The sequence below is a fragment of the Rhamphochromis sp. 'chilingali' genome (assembly GCF_963969265.1).
Source record: "Rhamphochromis sp. 'chilingali' genome assembly, chromosome: 17".
Taxonomy (NCBI): domain Eukaryota; kingdom Metazoa; phylum Chordata; class Actinopteri; order Cichliformes; family Cichlidae; genus Rhamphochromis; species Rhamphochromis sp. 'chilingali'.
Window position 1 is genome coordinate 21,221,557 of NC_137944.1, and position 22,936 is coordinate 21,244,492.

The following is a 22,936-nucleotide window of genomic DNA, read 5'->3' on the forward strand; positions in this document are numbered from 1 at the left end:
TGTAAGCTCGTGTTTGCGAGTGCACTGACAGCTCAATCAGCGTGTCCTGAACGAATGGCCAGCCCATCACCGTGCCCACAGCAAAACGGGCATGATGTTGCTATAGCAATAGCGCACAGAGAGACTTATCACCAGAATTACCAGAGGAGCTAACATCGCATAACTTACGCTGAACTCCATCTGTCTCTCAGCCTGCATCTGTCTGTCTTTCGCTCAGTCTGTCTCTCCAGGTCTTTTATTTTCATGTCTTAGTCCCCTTATGAGCCATTGAATGTAGCTCATGGTTTACATAACGCTCTATCATTTGTTCTCAGTGTCTCTTCATTACCTTTCATACCTATTTTTCTTGCTTTCTCTTCCTGTGTCTTTTGGACGTTTCACCTGGCAGTGGGGCGCTGTGCTGATATATATTTCCATTTAATACTACTTTGTACTACTTGTCAGAGGCAACTGTTATATTTTCTACTGCACTAAACTCTTGTAAAGGTCTCATCACGTGTTAAGTTCCTAGTAAATAATTGAAATATGGCCCATATGATGATCACATACATTTTACATGCTGTTATAGATAAAACTATTTTCCAGTGTTGAGCTTAAAGCAATTAAAATTACACCACCTCCCCGATTTTTAACTCGCTGCAACAACAAACCCATACTGTTACTCACAAAAACTCACTTACAGTATTTTTTCAAGAACTAAAATTGATATTTGACATAATTTCTTCACAATACCTCAATTAAGAAAATTCCTGTACATTTAACATACTAACTCAGCAAACTGTTACTTAACTGTGCTTGCACATCAACACAATCCTGAATTTCGATGACCTTAACTGTGTTTGCTCTCTTCCTCATACTTCCCTAACAGCAGGGAAAGATATGGTTCTTTCTTTGCCATAAAGTCTGTGTGACAGAACCCAAAGTCCATAAAAATCAATCTGATAAGCCTGTTTTAAAGCAGCCATTTTTGCATGGAATAGTAGGTAAACACAGATGTTGCTAATGACATTAATTAAAACTGTGTACCACAATACAAATGACCTTTCGTTATTACAATTACTAACACCTGTGTTTACCTGCTATTTTGTGCCAGAATGGCTGCTTTGATGTAGGTCTGCACCCAGAGTTTTGGATCCACAGGTGAGAAATGGGCGGTGGAAACCATTGCAGCATATGTGTGTATGAGGTTGGCATCTTAGCTTTCGGATCTGGAGTCAGTTTTGTAGAATATAGGTGTGAAAAATCATTTTATTTTAAATACAAATTTCTATTTATACATATTCATATATTTTTATGCAAAACAGTTTTACCAAGCCATCAGAAATCTAATTAAATTCCTGGCAAACAGAAACCATATCACCCGCCAGTGTGTCTGAGCTTAAGGTGGCTAAAACCTTGTGAAGTTACAGAACTGGTTTCTAGAGATATCTGGGTTTTTAATTTCAAATGTTTCATTATTTAGAAAACATATATGTCATTTGACCCACTGTTAACATACACACAGTATGCTGGATTGAAGACATTTGACATGTATTTATAATAGCACAATTGTAATGCCTGTCAGTGTGTGTAAGTTGAACGTCTGTCTCTGTGTTTCTCTGTATCGCTTTCTCTTCCTCTCATAATTATTTATGTTGGCACACAGTATACAGGGTTTAAAGCCAAAAGAGCCACACTATCATTGAAGCGATAATGAACTGCAGATCAAATTAAAAAGAAGAAAAAAGTGATGATAAATACATATTGCTGAAATCAAGAGCGTGGTTAAGTAAATGCTTTAGGCAGGAATAGTACGGAGTGTGTGTGTGTAACAACATATACACTTTGTTTTTATATTTTCAGATCAAGCAGAATCCCCCAGGACTCTCCCTCTCTTTTTCTGTCTCTCACTCTATCACACTTAGACAAACACGCTTACCCACATAAACCACTGGGATGTGAACCAAAATTAAATGGTGTTCCAGGCAAGAAACACATTGCGAAAGTCCATAGTGTAGCTCCAACGCCCTTGTAAACATCTCCCCAAAGTTTTGTTTTATAGATTCAGTGCATAACTGATGCACCCCATAAGCACTGGGAACATTGCTCTGAGAATGTTTTTGAATTTTAATACTGTTTAGCTTCACAATATTTTGGCTCAAAAGAGCTTCCTCCAGACTGATTTGCCTTACACTCAAGGTCTATAACTCTGCTTTCTCAGCAGGGTGGCCTTTGTGGTTAGTGAATCGTCCCCACAGTGGAAGCTTAGCTTCAATCATCCATACTGCTATACCTGCTGAAGCATACCAAGGACACTTAACCCTTAAGAGTTCCAAATTATCTGCCTGGCCCTCTACCTCACTGCCCCTCAGACAGCATAAAGAGCAGTGGATGTTAGGATGCCTGGGTCGTTGACCCAGGGTTTTTGAGTCTATTATATTATTTATCATTTCTAGTCTTTGGTTTCTTTGTTAGAGTTCTGTCTTATGGTTTATGTCTCTGTGTAATCCTTAGTTGCTGTCTCCCCTGTCGGCTATATCTCCGTGTCTGTGTCTGCCCTGGTCCCACGTCTCTGTTCCCTCTGTAGTGCCTGCCTGTGAGTCTGTCTGTAAGTTCAGTCCCTGTTATGTTTCCTGTTTTACTTTGAAAGTCCGTGTCTCATGTAAATGCGTCTGGTTGTGCTTCCTTTGTCTCGTTAGGCCTGATTTGCCCCAGCTGTGTTTCCCTCCTGTTACCCATTCCCTGATTGCTCCTCTGTGTATTTAAGCCCTGTGTTTCTCTGTGTCCGTGTTGCAATCTACCCCTATCTTGCGGTGTGTTCTGTCTGTGTAAGTGTATTTTGTATTCCTAGTTTTGGTGCCCTTTTGAGTTCACGTCTGTCTCCGGAGTCTGCACTTTGGGTCCTTTTCCTGCCTACACACAGCCGTTTCATAACAGTGGATGAGAGACAAGTCACACAGAAAATACAATCAGATATCAAATCAGATTTTTTTTTTTTTTTACAATTATACCTTTACCATTAAATTTCTATTAGTTTGCCTTACATATTGTGCACAGGCAGTTTAAAGTAAACTTTTTGCTATGGAGTACCAAAGGACACTGAGCTTTGATCTCAGGAACCAGTCGCTGTCCATCATAAATTGCTTACGAGCGTCTTACCTGTGTTCTACCTGTGAGCTATTGCGGCTGCCTCAAGACTTGTTGTCAGTAAAAAGACAGTATCCCCATGACATCAGCTGCCTGCAGCATTAAACATTTAACAAGTCATTAAGTGAAGGTTGCGATGCTGTTGTCAGTCTTTGTAGGTCCCTTTAATCTCGACAAGCAAAGAATGCAAAGAGTGAACAAAAAGAGGTAATACTGAAAAACTTGTGATTACTTTGGTTGCTGGCAGATTTAAATGGTTGCCTGTAGTTTACATTAAAATATATCTAACTGTCTGTAAACACATGCCAATGGTTGTGGAGAGACATTAAAACTATAGCTAGTGCAAAATAGAGATTTTGAAACATGCTGGTTGCAGCGGTAAGGCACAAGTTTTACTATGGAAGTGAACTGGTTCGTGTAACACTTTTTCAGGATTCACTAATGCTCATCAAGTAGTTAGCGAATCGTTACTGACAAGTTGGCCCCTTCCATGCAAAACATGACAAAACATAACTGCAGGAATCTGTTAGTGTCCAAAGCAATGGCATGGTAGTTTTTGGTGCATTGCACTCTTGTGACCAGTTTCACCTATCGGCAGCCAGCAACCTCCAACAACCATTTGCCAACCAAATGGACAATACACATTTGTCCAAGGTCATTGACTGTTATCTAGGCCTAAAATCCAAATTACCAGTGCCAGTATTTGATACTGAGCTAAGCATGTTAAGAAAAGCTGAACAGATTCAAGACAGTTCAATTTTTCCTAATAATGAGGTAAAGATTACAACTTAGATTATGATAACTGAGGAAACATCCTGACTAAAGTTAATTTCTTGGTAAATAAATGTGACTTGATTAATTGTTGACATAGTTGACCAAGGACAGGTAATCTAAAACAAACTTCTAAATTGTTTTTCATGGAAAGAATCAGGGCCATTTTCTTATTGAAAAAAGGGAAAAACTTTTTTTACTCAACTAAGAAATCTATCAAGTTTGAGTATAAATTCGATTTTTTTAAAAGCTGTATCTGTATCAGGTTTGTGTCAGATTGGAGATCAGAAGTTTCTGCAGGATGGTCAAACTGACTCTTTTAACAGGCTGTCTACAGGAGCAGATAGATTGACCAATGGACACAGACAATGATTGATGACATCATTAAGCTGGAACACAGTGTTCCACTGGCCCTCGTTCTGGTTGGAGCTTTAATGGGTACACACACAAAAAATTGGGTAGACACACAGACACTAACGCACACGGAAAAAAACACACACACATACAGAGCAATGCCTGCGCATTACGGTTTCTCCCCTTTTCTTCTCTATTATTGGAAATCAACATATGCGCATGTGAGTCTGTGTCTATCCAGCTGATATATAGCACCCTTCATTGAGTCAGTATATTCAGGCAGATCAACTGAACACCCCTGGAGTTCACACACACAGAGACAGAGAGAAAGAGTTGGCTCAGTGGCCTTGCCATCTGTCCATTAATCAAGGTGCCACATGGACCGACTCCCTCTTTCTCTCAGTCTTTCTCTCTCTCTCTCATAAAGTGGTGGACAGAGGGACATTGCAGTTTGATGGCTTATTTTATACTTTTTTTTATTTGGTTTTGTATTTGTTCTGTTGTATCTAATAAACTGATTACTGTTCTGTGTCCATCTTGCAGTTGTTGTTTTTCTAAAAATATATATCTATCAACCTCTTTCTGGTGGTTATACTGTTGGTATACTGAGAGCAGATTTCTGCAACCACTTTATTTTCCACATAATGTTCCAAAAGAGACATTTAGCTGTATTTAAGTGTTTGACAGGAGTGACCCTTTAATAAGTCAGCTGGCTTGATGCTTCCTGACAGATTGCCTCTCTCAATGTTATTCATGAGTTTCCACTTTAGCTATTGGCTGGTTGGCTGTAAAGGTCAAATCTGAGCTGTGTTCAGTTAAACACAGCCCTTATCTCACACCGTTTTGTTCAACACAATGAAATAAAGTAACCTAAAGAGGGACACTTTTCTCCGTGAGGTTCAAATGTTTACTTGCTTACCTGTTGAACTCAACTCTCCTTTGCCAGCGGAGGTGCAAACAGAGGCATAGGGCCATTTTCATTGGGATCAAGTACAAATTTTTGCGCCTGCATCTGTTTCATAATTGTGTGGATTAAAATGAATGCACTGGCGCCAAAGTGGAGAGCAGTGCAGGGTGGTGTTTATATATTTGGAGCCTGATTTTTTGGTTGGCTTGTGCATTTTTTAATAATATTTAATTGGAATTTCCACCACCTCAGAGAATCTCTTCAAACACTGTTGGTAACCTAACAGATTAATTTGTTTATCAGAATATGAACTCAATTTTCGATGATTTTCTGCTGGAGTTGTAACTCACACAAATTGCATGTTTACACAGTTGTTTGGAGTATTCACTTTACTACAGACAAATATAGTCCACTTAGGCGCAATGTAGTAAAAACAAGATTGTTATTTCCATCTGCAGTAGTTTATATTTAGCTGGATGGCTCTGTTCTGGGACCTCCTTGCCATTCTACGCACATATTTACAAAGCTGGATGCAGCGAGAGCAGCAGAAAGATCTCCTGGTCCGTAACAGAGCAGATGTGACACTCATTAAGACAGATTCAAGACTGAAATGAGTGGTTCTGGTGGATGTGGGTTGCAAAGTGGCTTGCTAATGCCACAGGCGGTGAAATCAGCTGTAATCAGCTGGGCTGTGCTTGACCTTGTGGCCAGCCCGTACTATCCTCAATTTGATTGGCTGCAATAAAAAACATTGTTCATTGTATAATGTTACTGAAGTTGTAACACTGTAACAATTTTTTTCTCACCACGAAGGATAAAGAATTTCAATTACAATTAGAAACAAATGATACACAAAATAAAGTAAGCTGATTGTCCATAGCTTGACCACCATCACCTAAAAAACACATCATCACTACAGCTGTTGTCATAGTAGCCCTTTTATTAACGCATGCAGACCCACTCGAGCTCCTCCTCCTGATCCTCTTGCCACTTTGTAATTTATATAGCACCAACAACAGCTGCCTCAAGGTGCTTTGTATTGTGAGGTAAGACCCTACAATAACACAGAGAAAACCCCAACAATCATATGTCCACCTATGACCAGGTCATTGGCAGCCGTGGGAAGAAAAAATTCCCTTTTAAGAGGAAGAAACCTCAGGAAGAAACAGGCCTAGACAGGGGCAGCCATCTGGTTGGAGGTGAAGACAGGGAGAAAACATTTCCACCAGAACTAAAACTGAACCAAAATGAAGCAGTCACACATGAACTTGTATTCAGTGTAACAGGCCCGAAGAATCCCCGTATTCTTTGATATAGCACCTACTGCTGCACTGCTACTGACTGTTAAAAAAGGAGTTTTCCAAAGGTAGAAAAGAAAAAGGCATCAAATGATGATGATAGTAACAGACCACTTCTAGACAACAGAAAAGGCGATTCTGCTCTCAGTCTATTAGCTCAAGATGAACCTGCCTTCGCCTTTAAGGCAAGCGAGAAAGGTTCAGAATTTCAATATTAGATTTTCGTCTGTGAGGGATTCTTTTTTGAATAGCTTTATAGATGGAGCAGAAGTCTCTACATTCTTCTGCCTGCTTTTCAGCTAAGCCATCAAAAGCTTTTAATGTATATGTACCATGTTTACAGTTGCAGAGTATTGTGGTTAGTGTTTTCTGGTTTTTATTTCCTGTGATCCTGGCATATAGCTCAAAATAAGCCTCAGCATTGTTGTCAGAAAGATGTGATTCTCGTATTACACGCACTTTGTCCTTCAAACAACCTCGCTGTGGGTTTTTCTCGGATTTACGGAACTTTTGAAGATGGACGCCTTTCTGTTTCACTGCTTCAGCAATGCCGGAGAGACACACGCTGGATAACAGTTACGCACAGCGGTACTGGGAGGAGTAGTGTCACAGAAAAGTTCTGCCACCCATTTTTAACAATATTACAGTCACAATCAGCACAGGTAGTGGGTCATTCAGTATCACCTATGATTAATAAAGGTACATTTGTCAGACATAATGTACAGAATGGTGAACATTAAATATAACTGTTCCTATTGTTGGCCTCTGAACATAAGGTGGCAAGAACTGCTTTTAAACAGCTTATAGGTGGGGACAATGTTGGAGTAACAGTGCCCTCCATTGTGAAACACTTAAAACAACAAAGATCAGCTGGCAAAAAAAATGACTAGTTACTTAGCAACAGCAACGAAACAGGATGGTGCACTCTGTCACGGCTTTGTCAAAAAGTTGTTCATGGTTGTTTTTTTCTGTATTTCTTTTCTTCTTCTTCTTCTTCTTCTTCTTTTTTTACTGTGTATTATACCCACCAGAGCTTTAACAATGCACACCTGCTGCTCTGAAGTTACAGCAGCTCTGCGGAAATGTCTCACTCTGCCCACACGCTTTTCCTGCAAATATCCCTGCTGACGAATGGCTCTGTTTCCCAGTGATAGAGGTCATCCCATTTAACCACTCACTGCTCCGAGGCACAACACCAGTGACTTAAATGTCATTGGCAGTCATCCTTTGGGGAGACTTTAGCCCCTCATCACATCCAGGTAAATGTAAGGCTTGATTGGCTTAATGTCAGTAGCTGTATTTAATTGCTCATTATAAAATATTTAGTGATAATGACTCCCCGTTAGCTATTAATGATGATAAAGAGCCAATCAAAAGGTATTAGCACTGTAATATCTCTAAAAATGGGTTAGATGGTAATAAGGCTGATTGGTGGGAACCAACAAGTTATACATGATATATTCTACCTGCTTAAAAAGGATCTGTGCTCACACAGTACCAAAAACCTTAATGATGGTCACTTCCCGTGTTTGGTTCACAAGAGAAACCTGAGGCTAAAGTCGAGGCACGAGGTCATATGGTGACCAGCGGGCAAGAGACCACGACCAACAGCTGGCTAACACCTGGAGGTCCTGCTCAGGTATCTCTGAGCAAGACACTTCATCCCTCCTGAACGCTACAGTGCAACTCACCTTTTGCCCAAAATGTAACTGTTGTTCATATGTTGCTTTTTATGTTGGATTCAGTCAGTTTTAATTCCAGCGAGACTGTGATTTCAGCCTAAAGTAGGTGTGACATTTTCCAGCGTCTCTCTACCCTCTTTCTTCACTTTTTCGATTTCTCTGCCCCCACTTCTTAGTTCCTTTTGTGTCTGTATGTTAGTAATTATTAGTTAGAGGTTCAAATATTCCACTCTCACACACACATGCATGCCCACGCACAGCCGCACACACACACGGACCCATGCCCAGAGAATATTGGTTTTTATGTTAAAGTATGTGTCTCCAGCCACGGACTGAAGCCAAGTGAAGGAAGACATGACAAATGACTTTGGCATTTAACATGACAGACGCCCTCTCTCTCTGTCTCCCTCTTTCCGTCTTTGTGTGCGCGCGCGTGTGTGTTGTAAGTATGAATCTATAACAGTAGCAAATGTTAAAAAAAAATCCAGAAAAAGAAAATCAAACATTCTCAATGAGGTCAATGATTAAAGTCTGTAGTCACTTATGTAACCATATGCAGAGTGATTGCATAACTTGTGTCACCTAAAAATAAATTGTAGTGGTAATTGTGTTTTTTCATTTGTGTGCTATTTTAATTAAGATCAAATCTGGTGCTTGTGTAGAGGAGTGTTTACACCCTACTGTGTTTACTTCATTTGAGGTCCTAAACAATCACTATCATAGCTCCCCTGATGAAAGCATACAGCCGTAGCATGTTACTGAGTCGCTACACTGCAAACATTGGATTATACTTTGTTTTGTTTCGTAATTTTATAGCTAACGGCTTGAAACAGTAATGGGATTTTCGTTCCACTGTAAACTCAGCCCTGTTCAACTCAAACTGATGATAAGCCAAGGTAACTGACTGACCACAGTTACACATGCACATGGAGTCACCCATGGACAGTTAGCAGGTTTCATATTTCATATTTGTGATTACAGCAGATTTCTGTATGTGTGCCTGTGATGTATATGCTGGTGTGGGTACACAAGGAAGGCATTTCTTACCTTTGCAGACAGGTCTGTGGTCACTCCATGCTGCAAACACTTCTGCTACTCTCTGGCAGCTGATACTTTTGCTGCCCTGTAGAACATAGTCTTCTCCGCAGCTAAAGTGCACCACACTCCCAAAGCTATGCAAAATGGAAAAAAAATAATAACATAGTGTAAGAAAAAAAAGAAACACAGGTATAAAATGTTTATGCTGCAAAGATTCTGTACAGATGTGCATTTGTGCATTTCTGTTAAAAAGCAACTACGCCAGTGTTTTTCAATTGTACCTGAAGTCATTGCCATGGCGTTTTCCATTCTCTGGCTCTCCTGGGTCTGGGCAGGAGTTAGAAGCCTGTCTCACACCGCCTTCATTTACTACACAGAGAGACAGACAGGTGGAGAGCCGAGGAAACACGGTTTAGATGAAGACAGACAGAAGTAGTATTTGGTTCACTGGATTCCACGAGCAATCTTTCTCTGAAGTAAAGGTTTAGTTTTCTGACTGCTATACATTATGAAACTCATTTTTATGCTCACATAAATACACTGTAATTCGAAATTTACCATCAAATCAACATGGTACTGCTTCAATGCGCCCTCGCATCTGTCATTCCTCTGAATGACAGATGTGAGGGTGCCTTTAGTTTTAGCTTAGGAAATCTGCCTGCTTTATCACTCATTCACTTTACAATCAGCAGTGAAAGAAAAAAAAAGTTCGACCAGGAGATAGCCTAACAGACAGGCTAGATGGTGGGGTGGGCTGTAAAGGATGACACAGCACTCCAGACACGATCTTAATTCTCTCACAGACGAGCTAATCTTGACAGTAACCCTCCAAACATCACAGAGGTAGAACAGAGACAACAGACAGGACTGCACAAACACTTTCAGACTGCAACATCAGGACAAACGTGGATCTGACAGGATGAATCTTTACTCAGTATCTCTCTTTAATTATAAGACTGCTGTTGTACTGTTTTTCTTCTGTTTTTTTAATCATTTTCCTTTTGTCTTTCGGTCTGTCCCCTTTGCCCCCATCTATGAATAAAATAACCTCATAGCAGACCGTTTAGACCTTCTTCTTTGTGCAGCAACAGTTTTACTTTTTTAAAATGAAACACTGCTGCTTTTTCTGTCCCAAAATAAGGGAGGCACCACGTGCCACAGAGCTGTTTCTGGTACATCGCAGCAAAGCAAAAAGTATTAGTAGTAATACGGTATCTTAATGAGCTGCATTCCATTGATGTTCTATTTCGACCCACGTGAGAGGATATTTCCTTAATGAGATCAGGGTGAGGGTAAACTTATTTAAATTACCCTCGAGTTTCTCACAGTTTTTCATTCAGACCAGTGAATACAGAATTAGGCCCCTCTGAGGATTTTTGAGTTTTTTTCTTCTGCTTCTTCCCAGTCTGTCATCCTTTCCTAATGTCTAGTGTCAGCAGAATATTACTAGAGGCAGAAATCAGCCTGGTGTGCTTATTTATTTCAGCTATAGAGCAAATAAAACAGCCCGTGGTGTATTTTGATATTCAAATGCAAGGAGTGATATTCAATTTAGAGGGAATAATAGTTTAGTGTGGTATAATAATCAGTTTATTTTTAAAGCATAGAGTAGACAACAGTGCGGCACTGTTCTCTTGATTACTAATTTCATTAGGATGATTAAATTACGAGTGGAAGAACATAATTCTATTTGTGTTATTTGGATGATGAATATAATATCAAAATGATTATCTTTTTTTAACTTTGCATGTTTTGGTTTTGTATTTTATTTATGTATATAGGTTTTGCTGCTCTAATTAGTCAGCGTCCCCCTCATCTAAAGAAAGGCTCTTTGCAATGAACACGGGTTAAAAAAAAGAAAACGTCCTGAATTTGCAAGAAATTTAAACAAGTTTTTTTTTACTCAAGAACGCTTACGAAGTCAACTAGTCTCACTGTTTTGGAATTAAAACTCCCTTACCGCGTTGTTTAAGATACTTTCTGGTTTTTTTTAGTGTTCTGCACTGACTCTTGTTGTAAGACAATTGCTGGTGAAAACTGATAAAAAAACAAAAAAACAAACTTTTCTCTTATCTTAACCCCCCCGCAAAAGCCAGACAACCCAATTAGGTGTGACAAACACTGGCCAAGTGATAATACTGCCCATTTCTGTTTTCACATAAACACCTTCCCACCCAGGCTGTCTGGGCTATCTGGCTAACATGTATGTACATGTGTAGTCTGTATCAACAAACCCAGCAGGTGGTTGGTGTGCAGCTCTGTGTGTGTGGATTTGTTAGAGTAGATACTTTGTTGCTTTGTTGGAGCGGCTAATTTGACCATCTGGACTATTAACAGTACAACAGAGGGACTGGTTACAGTATCAGTTCTGTGTACACACAGACAAACACACAAAGCCCACAAAAGTGAACCCACAAACATATACATACATGCACATATACAGAACCACATCTAAGCGCACACGCATGTGTACATGGGCACAGACTGACACACAGACAGGCTTTATGCTTCACTGACGAGTTAAACCAGTTAGAGATGAACAAATTAGCATCTGAACCAGTCAGAGCCAGACTAATTAACATACAGTACACATTCATATGTGTAGAATCAAACCTCGACCATGGCTCTCCAACCTGTCAAGGAAACTGATGGATCCGCGATGTGCCGAGCCACCACGCTGCGCCTAGCTCAGAACATCGCCTCCCCATCAGCTCATACAGTATTTAAGGCAATTACACACAAACATACAATCACATAAACGCAAGCAAATAAGGAAAACGAGCAAAAAAAAATCTGTGATCTTTAAAAATTCATAATTATCACTCATGCAAACTAATTAACAAGAAGCAAGGCCATCATCTTGGTGTTTTTGCACGTACGGTATTAGTCTCTCGCTCTCGTATTAACACTTATATGCACTTATCTTCTCATGTCCTTATAGTGTGCAAAAAAATGCATGACTTTGAACCTTCATCTGCATATTTGTGAGTCCATGCGGGGTGTTTAGACTAGGTGGCAAACATAAAAGTATATAACCATCAACACCATTATAGCACACAGATAACTAACCTTCAAAGAGTTGCATAATGTCTGTGCGTACGTGTGTGATGTGAAATGACCGAATAGAGACGCTATAGTAAAGAAGTGTGAAAGAAAGTTAGATTTATTTCTTATGTAGGTCCATGTATTAAGTTAAATGTTGAAAAGTGAGCTCTATTTGCTGGTAATAGCTCTGCTTTTTGTGCATATTCATAGAATGTTGAAAGTTATAATTGTAGAGAAAAATGTAATCATGTAGCCAAATCGGTATTACAGTGGATGAAATGACAAAGGAACCATAGTTCCCTTCGGGATGCCTATTGTGTTAGTTTCCAAGGTGACTTATTCTTATATGTGGGTATTTCAAGTCAGAAGGAACTGTGGTTGCCCACCAAACAAGTGCACTACATTAACAGGGAAGCTCTTATACTTATTATGAGTGCATCCTTGTTATTTTAGAAAGGTTCTAGATATAGACTGCAATATGTAATGGCAGTTTACCTTTCTACCAAATCATCACACATCATGACATAATATATTTTACAAAGTGCAGAAATACATGAAATTGTCTTGGGAGATTTTTTATAAACCCAACAATGGGCTTGAGACCTCAATGATTCATTTATAAAGGTTTGCAGGCTGTGAGAGAAGAGAAGAGAAGAGAAGAGAAGAGAAGAGAAGAAGAGAAGAGAAGAGAAGAAGAGAAGAAGAAGAGAAGAGCAGAGAAGAGAAGAGCAGAGAAGAAGAAGAGGAGAAGAGAAGAGAAGAAGAGAAGAGAAGAGAAGAAGAAGAGAAGAAGAAGAGAAGAGAAGAGCAGAGAAGAGAAGAAGAGAAGAGAAGAAGAGAAGAGAAGAAGAAGAGAAGAGAAGAGAAGAGAAGAAGAAGAGAAGAGAAGAAGAAGAGAAGAGAAGAAGAGAAGAGCAGAGAAGAAGAAGAGAAGAGAAGAGAAGAAGAAGAGAAGGCAGGAGTGGGCGGTAAACAATATTAACTACAGCTGATTCACATTCCTTGAGCCTAAAGCAAGACCAAAACAAACCATGATTAAACTTATCAGAACAAGCAATGATTAACTATATCAAAGCAAGCAATGAAGAAGTGGGACAGCATGACCAAAATGCATATACAAAATATCAAACAACAAAAACACGCAGCAGTCACAAAAGCATGGCTCTCGTAAAGGCTTTCCAACACATTTGTGAGTTTAAAAAGATCTCATTTTCACATCAGGGGTCAATTTCAGCATTATGCTTTTGTAAATTGTTGCAATCAAATGTAATTTAATAAATAAGAAACACCATTAATTTTGTATTACGAATAATAAGAAGCACAAATGTGTTGAACATAATAGCCCTTATTAAGAGACAAACTTAACAAAAGTAAAACCAAATTAAAAAACAAACATAAAAAAGCCAGTCCAAGCTAACCAAGCCATTGCAAGTTAGTTCATTAGCCAAAGGGACATTAAGATGTGAACTCACATATTGAAAACTTGTTGGTGGAGTCTTTGCCAGGGAATAATTTAACGCCCCGCGATTTAAAATCTACTGATCGCTTCACTGCAGAGGAGAACAGAAAACAGAAAAGAGAAGGAAAATCAGAACAGATTGGATAAAGTGGGGGAAAAAAAATTTGACCTAAAAAAGGATTTTTTTCTTTCTTTTAAATGGCAGATTCTTCTCCCTCACAAAACTGAGAGAGAGAAGAGCAGAGCAGAAAAGAAAGTTACAAATGCAAAGTAAACTTGAAAAAATGGTGGAAACACACAGCTAAGGGGGCAAGAGAAGGCGAGAAGCCGAAAGGGGAAAGAAAGTTGGAGAAATGGGTTCAACAAAAGCACCATTCAGGATTTTTTGTTCATAAGAAGCTTAATCTTTCTCTCTCTCTCTGTCACTCAGACACATACATCAGAAGTGAGGTTGTTTTTGCCGGAAGCCCCATCATATTTTGAACAAAAGCTGGTAAAGGAAAATTGCAGCTTTAATCAAAAGGACAATGATGCAGCTCTGTAATCAAAGCATTCCGATAATGGCACGTTACAAAATAGATGGTTCCTTTAATCAGAGTAACTCCCAGACAAGAAGGAACAAACTGAGGGATCCCTGTCGGCATGAGCTCTGTTTTCTAACACTGGTGACATCATTCGATTGCAAGGTTGGCGATGTTGTGCATGTGCATTAGTACAGTTTAGAACATGATTACAAGGTATAGATGCAAAATTAATGGGTTAATAATTGATTTTATAAAATAGTAAAAAAATCAAAACACTACGCTAATCTAATTTTGTTAAAATAAATGAACACATTATCAACATAAATAATGAAAACACAAATATATCTTGTCCTGAATGACAAAGTACAGTGACAAATCACTTTAATGAATGTCTGATAGAGCGGCTGACAGATATTGCTGTCATTAAGACTTGACTAATCCACTGAAGGATGACAAATGGCGAATGAGTTAATGTTCAACAATTATCCGAATGCTATACTATACAACGATTACACATACGCACATATAGCACTGCTATTATATTAAAAGCAGTTCTATCACATCATGTGTATTTTATGTCAGCAATAACCCCAACATTATTCTCTATGTAGATACATGAACATATCATGCGTCAGTGATACATGCCTGTGTTGTCCATACTGATTAATGCTCCAGGGGTGTAATATTGTGTTACCGTACCAGTAGGTCAATTTCAAGTGCTCCAAATGATAGTGTTGTATCCACGCCAAGAGTCAGAGATATCAATCCTTATTTGCAATCAATGCTAAGCACTTACTTAATCTTAAAATATGGATAATATGGTCAATACATTCTCTAAGCTGGGTAAAAATAATACTGTATTCATGCCATTAACACATTATTACTCTAAGTCTAAACACCAGCAGACAAAAATATGGGCTAGATGAAATGGCTTAAAATAATTGTTTAACTTAAACATCTGCCACACACAGGCCTTAAGACCAGTCAGGGATCCCCATGTAACCACTGGTTGCTAGAGAAAAGTATGTAGTTGGCAACTGGTTGGCAAGAGGTTGCTGGAGGACAGACTTTTAAATTATGTATCAATATGTCAAACTGATCACGAACAAATGTCCGTTTTCCCTTAAATTTTAGAACACTTTGTGCCATAAATTCTCTCGTTAATGAGACTTCTCCAAGCAAATGATGTCTCAGAGCTGCCTAGGGCTGCATCTGTGCACCGCACATACATAAATGCAAAAACACTGACTTCACAGCAATCCACCTACACAAAGAGTTTCATTTATTATTCCTGACAGCAGATTCATAGCTGTTTAAGATGGGGGTGGGGTGGGGGGAGGGAGGGGGTTCTTGATATCTGATATAATAGCAGCTATCACTTAGATAAAAAAGCAGATTTTATAGTTTTTATTTATATAATATAATCAGCAGTGTTTTCATGAAACCCCCCATCTTCCTAATATTTCAAAGTCATTTTTTTTTTATAAATATTCTGGAACAACAGCTGTATTTTATGATGAGAGTGAAGTGAATACATTTTCCATTCCACTGCATACAGACATGACATCAAAGATTTAATGACTTTTTCTGACATTGGGTGGCTTATTTGATGCAGAAAAGTCGTATAAACAGTATAAAACACAAAAGGGATAAGAAACAATAAAAGTGCAGAGTTGGCGTTACTGCCTTCATATAAAACTGAGGTTTGAAAATGTCCAGATTGTCATAAATTAAGAACATTAACTGGCAAACTCGTGCTGCTTTTGACAACTGGGGAAGTTGCAAAACAGATCAAAGTCTTACAATCAGGCTTGAAATGCATCCTCTTCGGTTTGGCAGCCGAATATGGGAGTCTGGGCCAAAAATAGTTAAAAGTCAAATTTGTTTTTGCCTATGTAGATTCATTCAGTGTATCAAGCCCTGTTAATATGCATCATAAAACCTGTCCTGTGTGACTATGTATCAAAGTTAAATACGCCCATGTTAATATTCTAGCCTAAAAGCAGCAGCTCTACTGCAAACAACAGATGGAAGGGGCAGATGCATTTATGTAAACCATATTTATGAAGTAAAGTATTTCATATATGGAAAACTATATTCAACAAGCAAAAGCACAACCAAGAGCTCAGCTTAAGTTTCACAGCAATAAATTAGATGCTGAAGCTACATATACAAAAAAGAGAAGGAAAAAAATCAACCGAACCATGTTGTGTGGGTGTGATGTAGGCCTGATGCTTTTCAGACCCAAGTTAAAATCTTTTTTTTTTATTCCTTGAGCACAACAAAAATAAATACGAAAAGCTACAGCTACCTTGTGCAGAATCCAGATCAATGAGTCACCTTTTTTTTTTTAACATTACCAGTCTGTTACCTACAACACTGTTTGTTTTTCCTACAGTAGTTCTTAAAACTGGTAGTGTGGAGCAGAGAGAGTCTCTGTGCCAATGATTCAGACAGATAGGCATCGAGCACTTTGAATTTACCAGCTTTGGACTAGATGCTCATCTCGGGTATTTTAATGTACCTGCATGGGAAAGCAAACATTTACCGTTGTCTAGACTGAAAGCTAGGATTTATAACATAGATGTATCTGTGCTTGTTTCTCTACTCAAACGTTCCCATGGTTAATGTGAGAGTGAATGAGGAATTTTAAATAAAACTCACTGAATAAAAAGTCAAATAGGAGGTGATGTAGCTGACATGTACAAATGACCAATAAATAAAAAAGACCAGGTAGGCCGAGCCTCTCAGTCTTTAGCGCCAAGGCTTTGGAATAGTCTCCAACTCCAACTACGCTTTGCTGACTCTGAGGAGTCCTTTAAAAAGCAGTGAAAATAATTTTTTTTAATAAAACTTTCTGTTTTCTTTTCTGTATCTTGCATTTGTGTTGCTATTAAGTATATTTTTAAGTTATAATATTACCCTTTGTTATTCTGTGTTGCTGTACAGAGCTTTGCGCTTGTGAAAAGCACAGCAAATAAACTTTATGGTGCAAGACAGATTGAAGTAGTACCTATTGTAATTAGAAATTGTTAGATTTAATGATGCACTTCATAAGATTTTTAAGTGCTGAATTTTCATATATGTGAAGAACATTTATTTGAATTCATATGTTTAATAACAATAGCAATTGCACAGTAAGTAAAATAGGTGGCCTGAGTGTTTGCCTGTATTAGCTGGGCACAAGGAAATAATCGAAATATTGATTTGGCAGAGTTGGTTGGTAATGCTGATTATATTCTTCTCCCTACACCTAGTTAATAATAATTTGAATATGCTCAATTAAGGAGCGTAATTAGAAGGCGTGAATAATTATCAGTACTGTAGAATTGCTATTTTGTAACCACAGATGAGCAATACTATTACATCACCAAAGTGAGTCTACGCAAACAACTGACATTAATTCAACAAAGTACATTCCTAGCTAGCCTTACAGTAATGACCCCAGTGCTAACAGCCCCTTTGATACAGGAACAGCAGAACACCAACTCAATAATGAAAGCCAGCACTGGTAAAATGCAAGCTCCCACAATAATATAAAAGATGATTAAGGAGTAGTTCATAGATTTATGAGCTCATATGATCCCCCTGAGGCCAGCAGTGTCTCTGTACTCAGTTTGACTAATGGTTCTTAAGCTAAGGCTGACAAGAAAAAGGATTTGGGGATTTATTTACACAAAAACCAAATTGTACGCTTTACATGTGCTAAATGCTCTCCTCTTCCTTGGCTGTAATTATGCAGAGCACTTAGAATTTCAAGATGTGTGCACTTGATCACGAGCAGGTTTGAGACACTGCAAGAGTCATATCAAAGGTACCATGCAGTCAACAATATCAAATATGTCAACCTCCCTGAGGGGTATACTGTTTCACTGCTAGAGTTGACTAATGTTTCTGCACCACGGGTTGACTGGAGTTTCTTTTGTACTGATTGACTTATTTTGTTGTCATAGCACTGGCTGACTGATAATGCCGTCAGTTGTTCATTAAGGGCCAATCACAGCCCTGCAGACACAGAAACTCATGAATACGTAATGAAGAGAGATGATGGGGGGATGTGATTGGTGGTCTGTGCCGTGGGGAAGGAAACAGATTGCTCGTACCTGACACGTGCATAGACAACGGGCAAACAGGCGTGCACACAAACATATGCTTAAATCTAAGCAGACGCGCAAACTGCCACGAGACATTGTCATACAACAGACAGATCTGTCAGCTTAAGCTGGACATTTGTACAAACAGGAACGCACACTGGTAAATCCAAAGAATTGCATACAGAGCAGAGGACAACAGAAATGGTGAGAATCCACACACACACATGCACACGCAGAAACCAGACGCACATTTATACTCTTAGCACACACACAGTGACACACATATTCTCAGCCAGGTGTTGAAGGTGTAAGGTTAGACATTAAAGCACAGAGCCGTGCAGAGAAGAATGTCAACCGAATACTTAATTAATAATTTAACACTTCAATATTTGTTAAACATCACCTATGCTTGAGGCCTTACTTTCCCTATTGGATTGGGACAGCTTTAATATAGAAAGACTGAACACAGGATCATAAAGAGTTATAAATCAACAGCAAATAATGGAGGGGAAATGCGGGTAAAATAGCGCACATCTTGTGCTCCAACAACAAAATTAAAAATTTCCAGTAAGCAAAAAGGCAATGAAGTGTATGCCTTGCCACAGTATATTGGAATTACGGTGCTGTTTCTAAGCAAGTACAGAGACACAATCTCTCTACAGCACAGTACAAACAGGAGGAGGGAGGATAGCTCAAAATTCCTCATTCACTTTACAGGCTAATCGCAAGAAACCAAATAAATAACTATGGTAGATGCACCTTTGCAGAGTTTTCTCAGATTTAATTGGAATTGAACTGGGTTACAATTACATTTCAATTCAAGAGGGATCCTGCTAAAATGGATAGCCTTTCTTTATTTTTTGTAGTAAAAAAAAAAACTGTCACAGGTTGGGGTTGGACTTAAAATCCCAATAAAGTGCAGAAACAGGAAGATTGTGTGACATTTTCATTATGCTGATGCAGGAGTTAAAAATGCTTTCTAAACATTAAAATTTTGGATGCAGAATCAGCCTATTGATTTAGAGGTGCTACCTAGAATTCAAACAGCCAGGGAAGGTCAAAGAGAGCAGTCACGCAAACACTCTCCCTCCGTTATGTCTTGAGGATTCATCTTCATGGATTACTCACGTTATACCTTAAACAAGCTAAACTGGCTAATTCCCCAAAACTTAGGCACAACATTTCCTGCAGACTACAAAGTGGGGTAGTCTCTTGTGTTTTGCCATGAATATAGGGGTCTTACTGTTACTGAAAGCTGCACAAGTTCAGAATTAGAGCTGATTAGAGCTTCTAAACCAAATTAACCTTCTACAGACTTTACTGTGGCATCGTGGTTTGCCTCCAACAAATATCTCTAGTCTTGGTTAGGCTTTTTCATTCGTCTCATTGCTAAATAGAGCATCTCGAGGAACAAAGAAAATAAACACACCTAGCCATAGTTTGGCAGAAGTGTATGGAAAGCCAGGTTGTCTGGAAGCCTTTTTATGATTGTTTGGAATCTGTCATTACAAAAATTTGAAAATGCACCAATTAACAGTGTGATACCCTTGGACTCATAGTCAATTTTATTCTGGCAAAACAGAAAGTACCATGTGCAATGATGAAAAGAGGGGAAAGAGACTCAAATTCAGAATCGGGGCAGGTGCGAGCATGTCAAAGCAAAATTAGCAGGAACAATGAAAATTCATGTATGCAGCACATTTAGAAATGATGGTATGGTATGGACTCTCAGATCACCTTCCCCATGAATCAGACCATTTTAGTAATAATTAGCTTCGCCTCTGTTTTGTGTGTACCTACCCATTTTCCTAATATTGTGAACACATTTTCTTATATGTTTAAGATATTTTAAAACGGGAGCTACTGCAGCATTGTCAGGATCCTTCCACCCTCGCTTTCTAAAATGTTAATGCTCATTAATAAGAGTCAGGCATTACTTCTCACTGTTCAGACTGAAATTTGTACAGTAAATGGAAACCCTGGCAAGTATTCAATTCACTCGATGGCTTGCCGACGGGCTTGTGATTGGCTGACCGCCGACAACATTAAACATATGATTAACTGGATATGGATAACTTTGTGAATGACAATTAGTCTACTTGAATCTAGCTAGTTTCTATATTGTGGAAATATAATATAATAATTTGTTTCAATGGGCTAACTGAAGGGCTCCCAGGACTCTTATATGTTTTATAAGTTCTTGCTGCTGTTGGAATTTATTAAGATGAAATTATAAAATCATAAAAATGTTGAATGAGAGTAAATGTCCTGAAAATAGAGTAACTAAACAGAACTGCTTTGGCTGCAAAGCCAGTAACAATAGGTAGCCTACTTTCCTTCGTTTCCTTAATGTGTCTGTCACACTTGTCACACAGACAGCTTTTGAATGAATGAAGACAAAATACATTCACCTGTTTGTGAAGAGTGGGTGAGTCAGGAGTCTGTACTTTTTTGCTGCATTTCTTTCCTTTTCTTGCATGTCAACTCCCTTGCTTTGTATAGATTGCCTTGGAGTAGCTCGGTACTCCAAGGCAATCGTTTGAATGGATTACTGAAGCATGTAAATAAATGATCAAATGCAGCTGTACCTGGAAGCTGGATCATTTGTTTTTCTAGGAGTGAGCCAACTGCGCAGTCCCCTAGCTTAGCCTCTCAGTGGCTGAAATGGCACAAAGTCATTATGGTGCCTATTTTGCATATTAGCAAGAAATAAAGAAAACAAAATAAAAATAAAACCAATAAATAAATAAAAAGCAAAAAAACAAAACAAAAAACCTTGGCTTGTCTATGCCATGGTGAGTTGGTAGACTACATACAGGAATGTATAATAAAATTATGAAACACGTAAAGGTTGATGTAGAGGTGTGCAATGAGTGACTGCTATTTGTCGCATCTGCGGCAGATTTACTGCTGACTCTGATCAGGAAAGTGAGACGTCGAAAGAGAGGTAAGCGAGCCGGCGTACTCGTGCGTTTGAGGAGACGCGGACTGAGAACGGCCCTTCCTGGGATCTTCCTTTCTAATGTACGCTCACTCTGGAATAAGATAGACGAACTGGCCCTGATGAGAAGCATGAACAGAGACTTTGCCTCCTCCTGTGTCTTATGTTTTACGGAGTCGTGGCTCAGTGAGGACATCCCGGACTGCGCGCTCAAGCTGGAGGGCTTTCATCTGCTGCGCGCGGACCGGCAGGCCGCTCTCTCCGGTAAAACCAAAGGTGGAGGTGTCTGCTTCTACATCAATAGTGGCTGGTGCACAGATGTAACAGTGATTGCTCAGCACTGCTCTCCCTCTCTGGAATATCTTTTTATTCACTGCAAACCGTTTTATTCTCCGCGGGAGTTTGCTTCATTCATCCTGGCCGCTGTTTACATCCCGCCAGACGCGGATGCGCAAGCAGCTCAGTGCGCACTCGCAGAGCAGATTCTCCACATGGAGCGGACATACCCGGACTCTCTCATCATTGCTCTTGGGGACTTTAACAAAGCCAATCTGAGCCATGAGCTTCCGAAATACAAGCAGTATATTAAATGCCCGACCAGAGAGGAGAGGACATTGGACCACTGCTACAGCACGATCAGCGGGGCCTATCGCGCGGTGCCGCGCGCTTCACTCGGACTTTCTGATCACGTCATGATCCACCTGATCCCCACGTACAGACAGAGGCTGAAGCTCTCCAAACCTGTCGTGAGGACCAAAAAACTGTGGAGCAACGAGGCTGTGGAGGAGCTTCGCACGTGTTTGGAGACCACAGACTGGGACACAATGAAGGCTGCTTCTAACAGCTTGGACGAGTTTACGGACACTGTCACCTCCTATATCCACTTCTGTGAGGACAGCATTGTGCCATCACGCACCAGGGTGAGTTATAACAACGACAAACCCTGGTTTACTCCTAAACTCAAAAAGCTGTGGCTGGAAAAGAGTAAGGCGTTCAGAAGCGGAGACAGGGACTGCTACAGAGAGGCCAAGTACAGGTTCACTAAAGAAGTGGACATTGCCAAACATCAGCACTCTGAGAAGATGCAGCAGCAGATCTCAGAGAATGACTCGGCCTCTGTGTGGAAAGGTTTTAGGAATATTACAAACTACAAGCCTAAAACCCCCCACTCCACTGATGACTTGCTCTTAGCCAACACCCTCAACGACTTCTACTGCCGTTTTGACGAGCCATCAGGCAGCCTTCACACCTCCAACGACCCCAACAATAGAGGCACTTTGGACACTCATTCCCCCACCTCTCCCCCCTCCATAGAGCCATCACCACCTTCAAACTGTTCACCTGCAACACCCGCCCCCTCACCCCACACAAAAGAGGATTTCACACCACCTCCTCCGACCACAACTCTTCATATTCATGAAGCAGATGTGAGGAAGCAGTTTAGGAGTCTGAATGCTCGGAAAGCTCCCGGCCCAGACGGTGTGTCTCCTGCCACCCTCAGACACTGTGCAAACGAGCTGGCCCCAGTGTTTTCTGGCATCTTCAACTCCTCACTGCAGGCATGTCATGTGCCTGCCTGCTTCAAGTCCTCTACCATAATCCCTGTCCCCAAGAAACCTAGGATCACTGGACTAAATGACTACAGACCCGTGGCTCTGACATCTGTGGTCATGAAGTCATTTGAGCGCCTAGTTCTC

The 22,936-nt window shown here is 39.8% G+C and overlaps 1 protein-coding gene across 1 annotated transcript in view; it reads right to left on the bottom strand.

Moving 5' to 3' along the window:
• Nucleotides 1-22,936, bottom strand: part of csmd3b (CUB and Sushi multiple domains 3b) — a 416,246-nt gene that overhangs the window by 131,789 nt on the left and 261,521 nt on the right. Inside the window, exons 7-9 of the mRNA XM_080862956.1 lie at nt 13,694-13,771; nt 9,458-9,545; nt 9,186-9,310 (exon numbers count right to left, since the gene is read on the bottom strand). Coding sequence (XP_080719082.1) covers nt 9,186-9,310; nt 9,458-9,545; nt 13,694-13,771 — 291 coding nt within the window. The remainder of the gene's footprint in view (nt 1-9,185; nt 9,311-9,457; nt 9,546-13,693; nt 13,772-22,936) is intronic.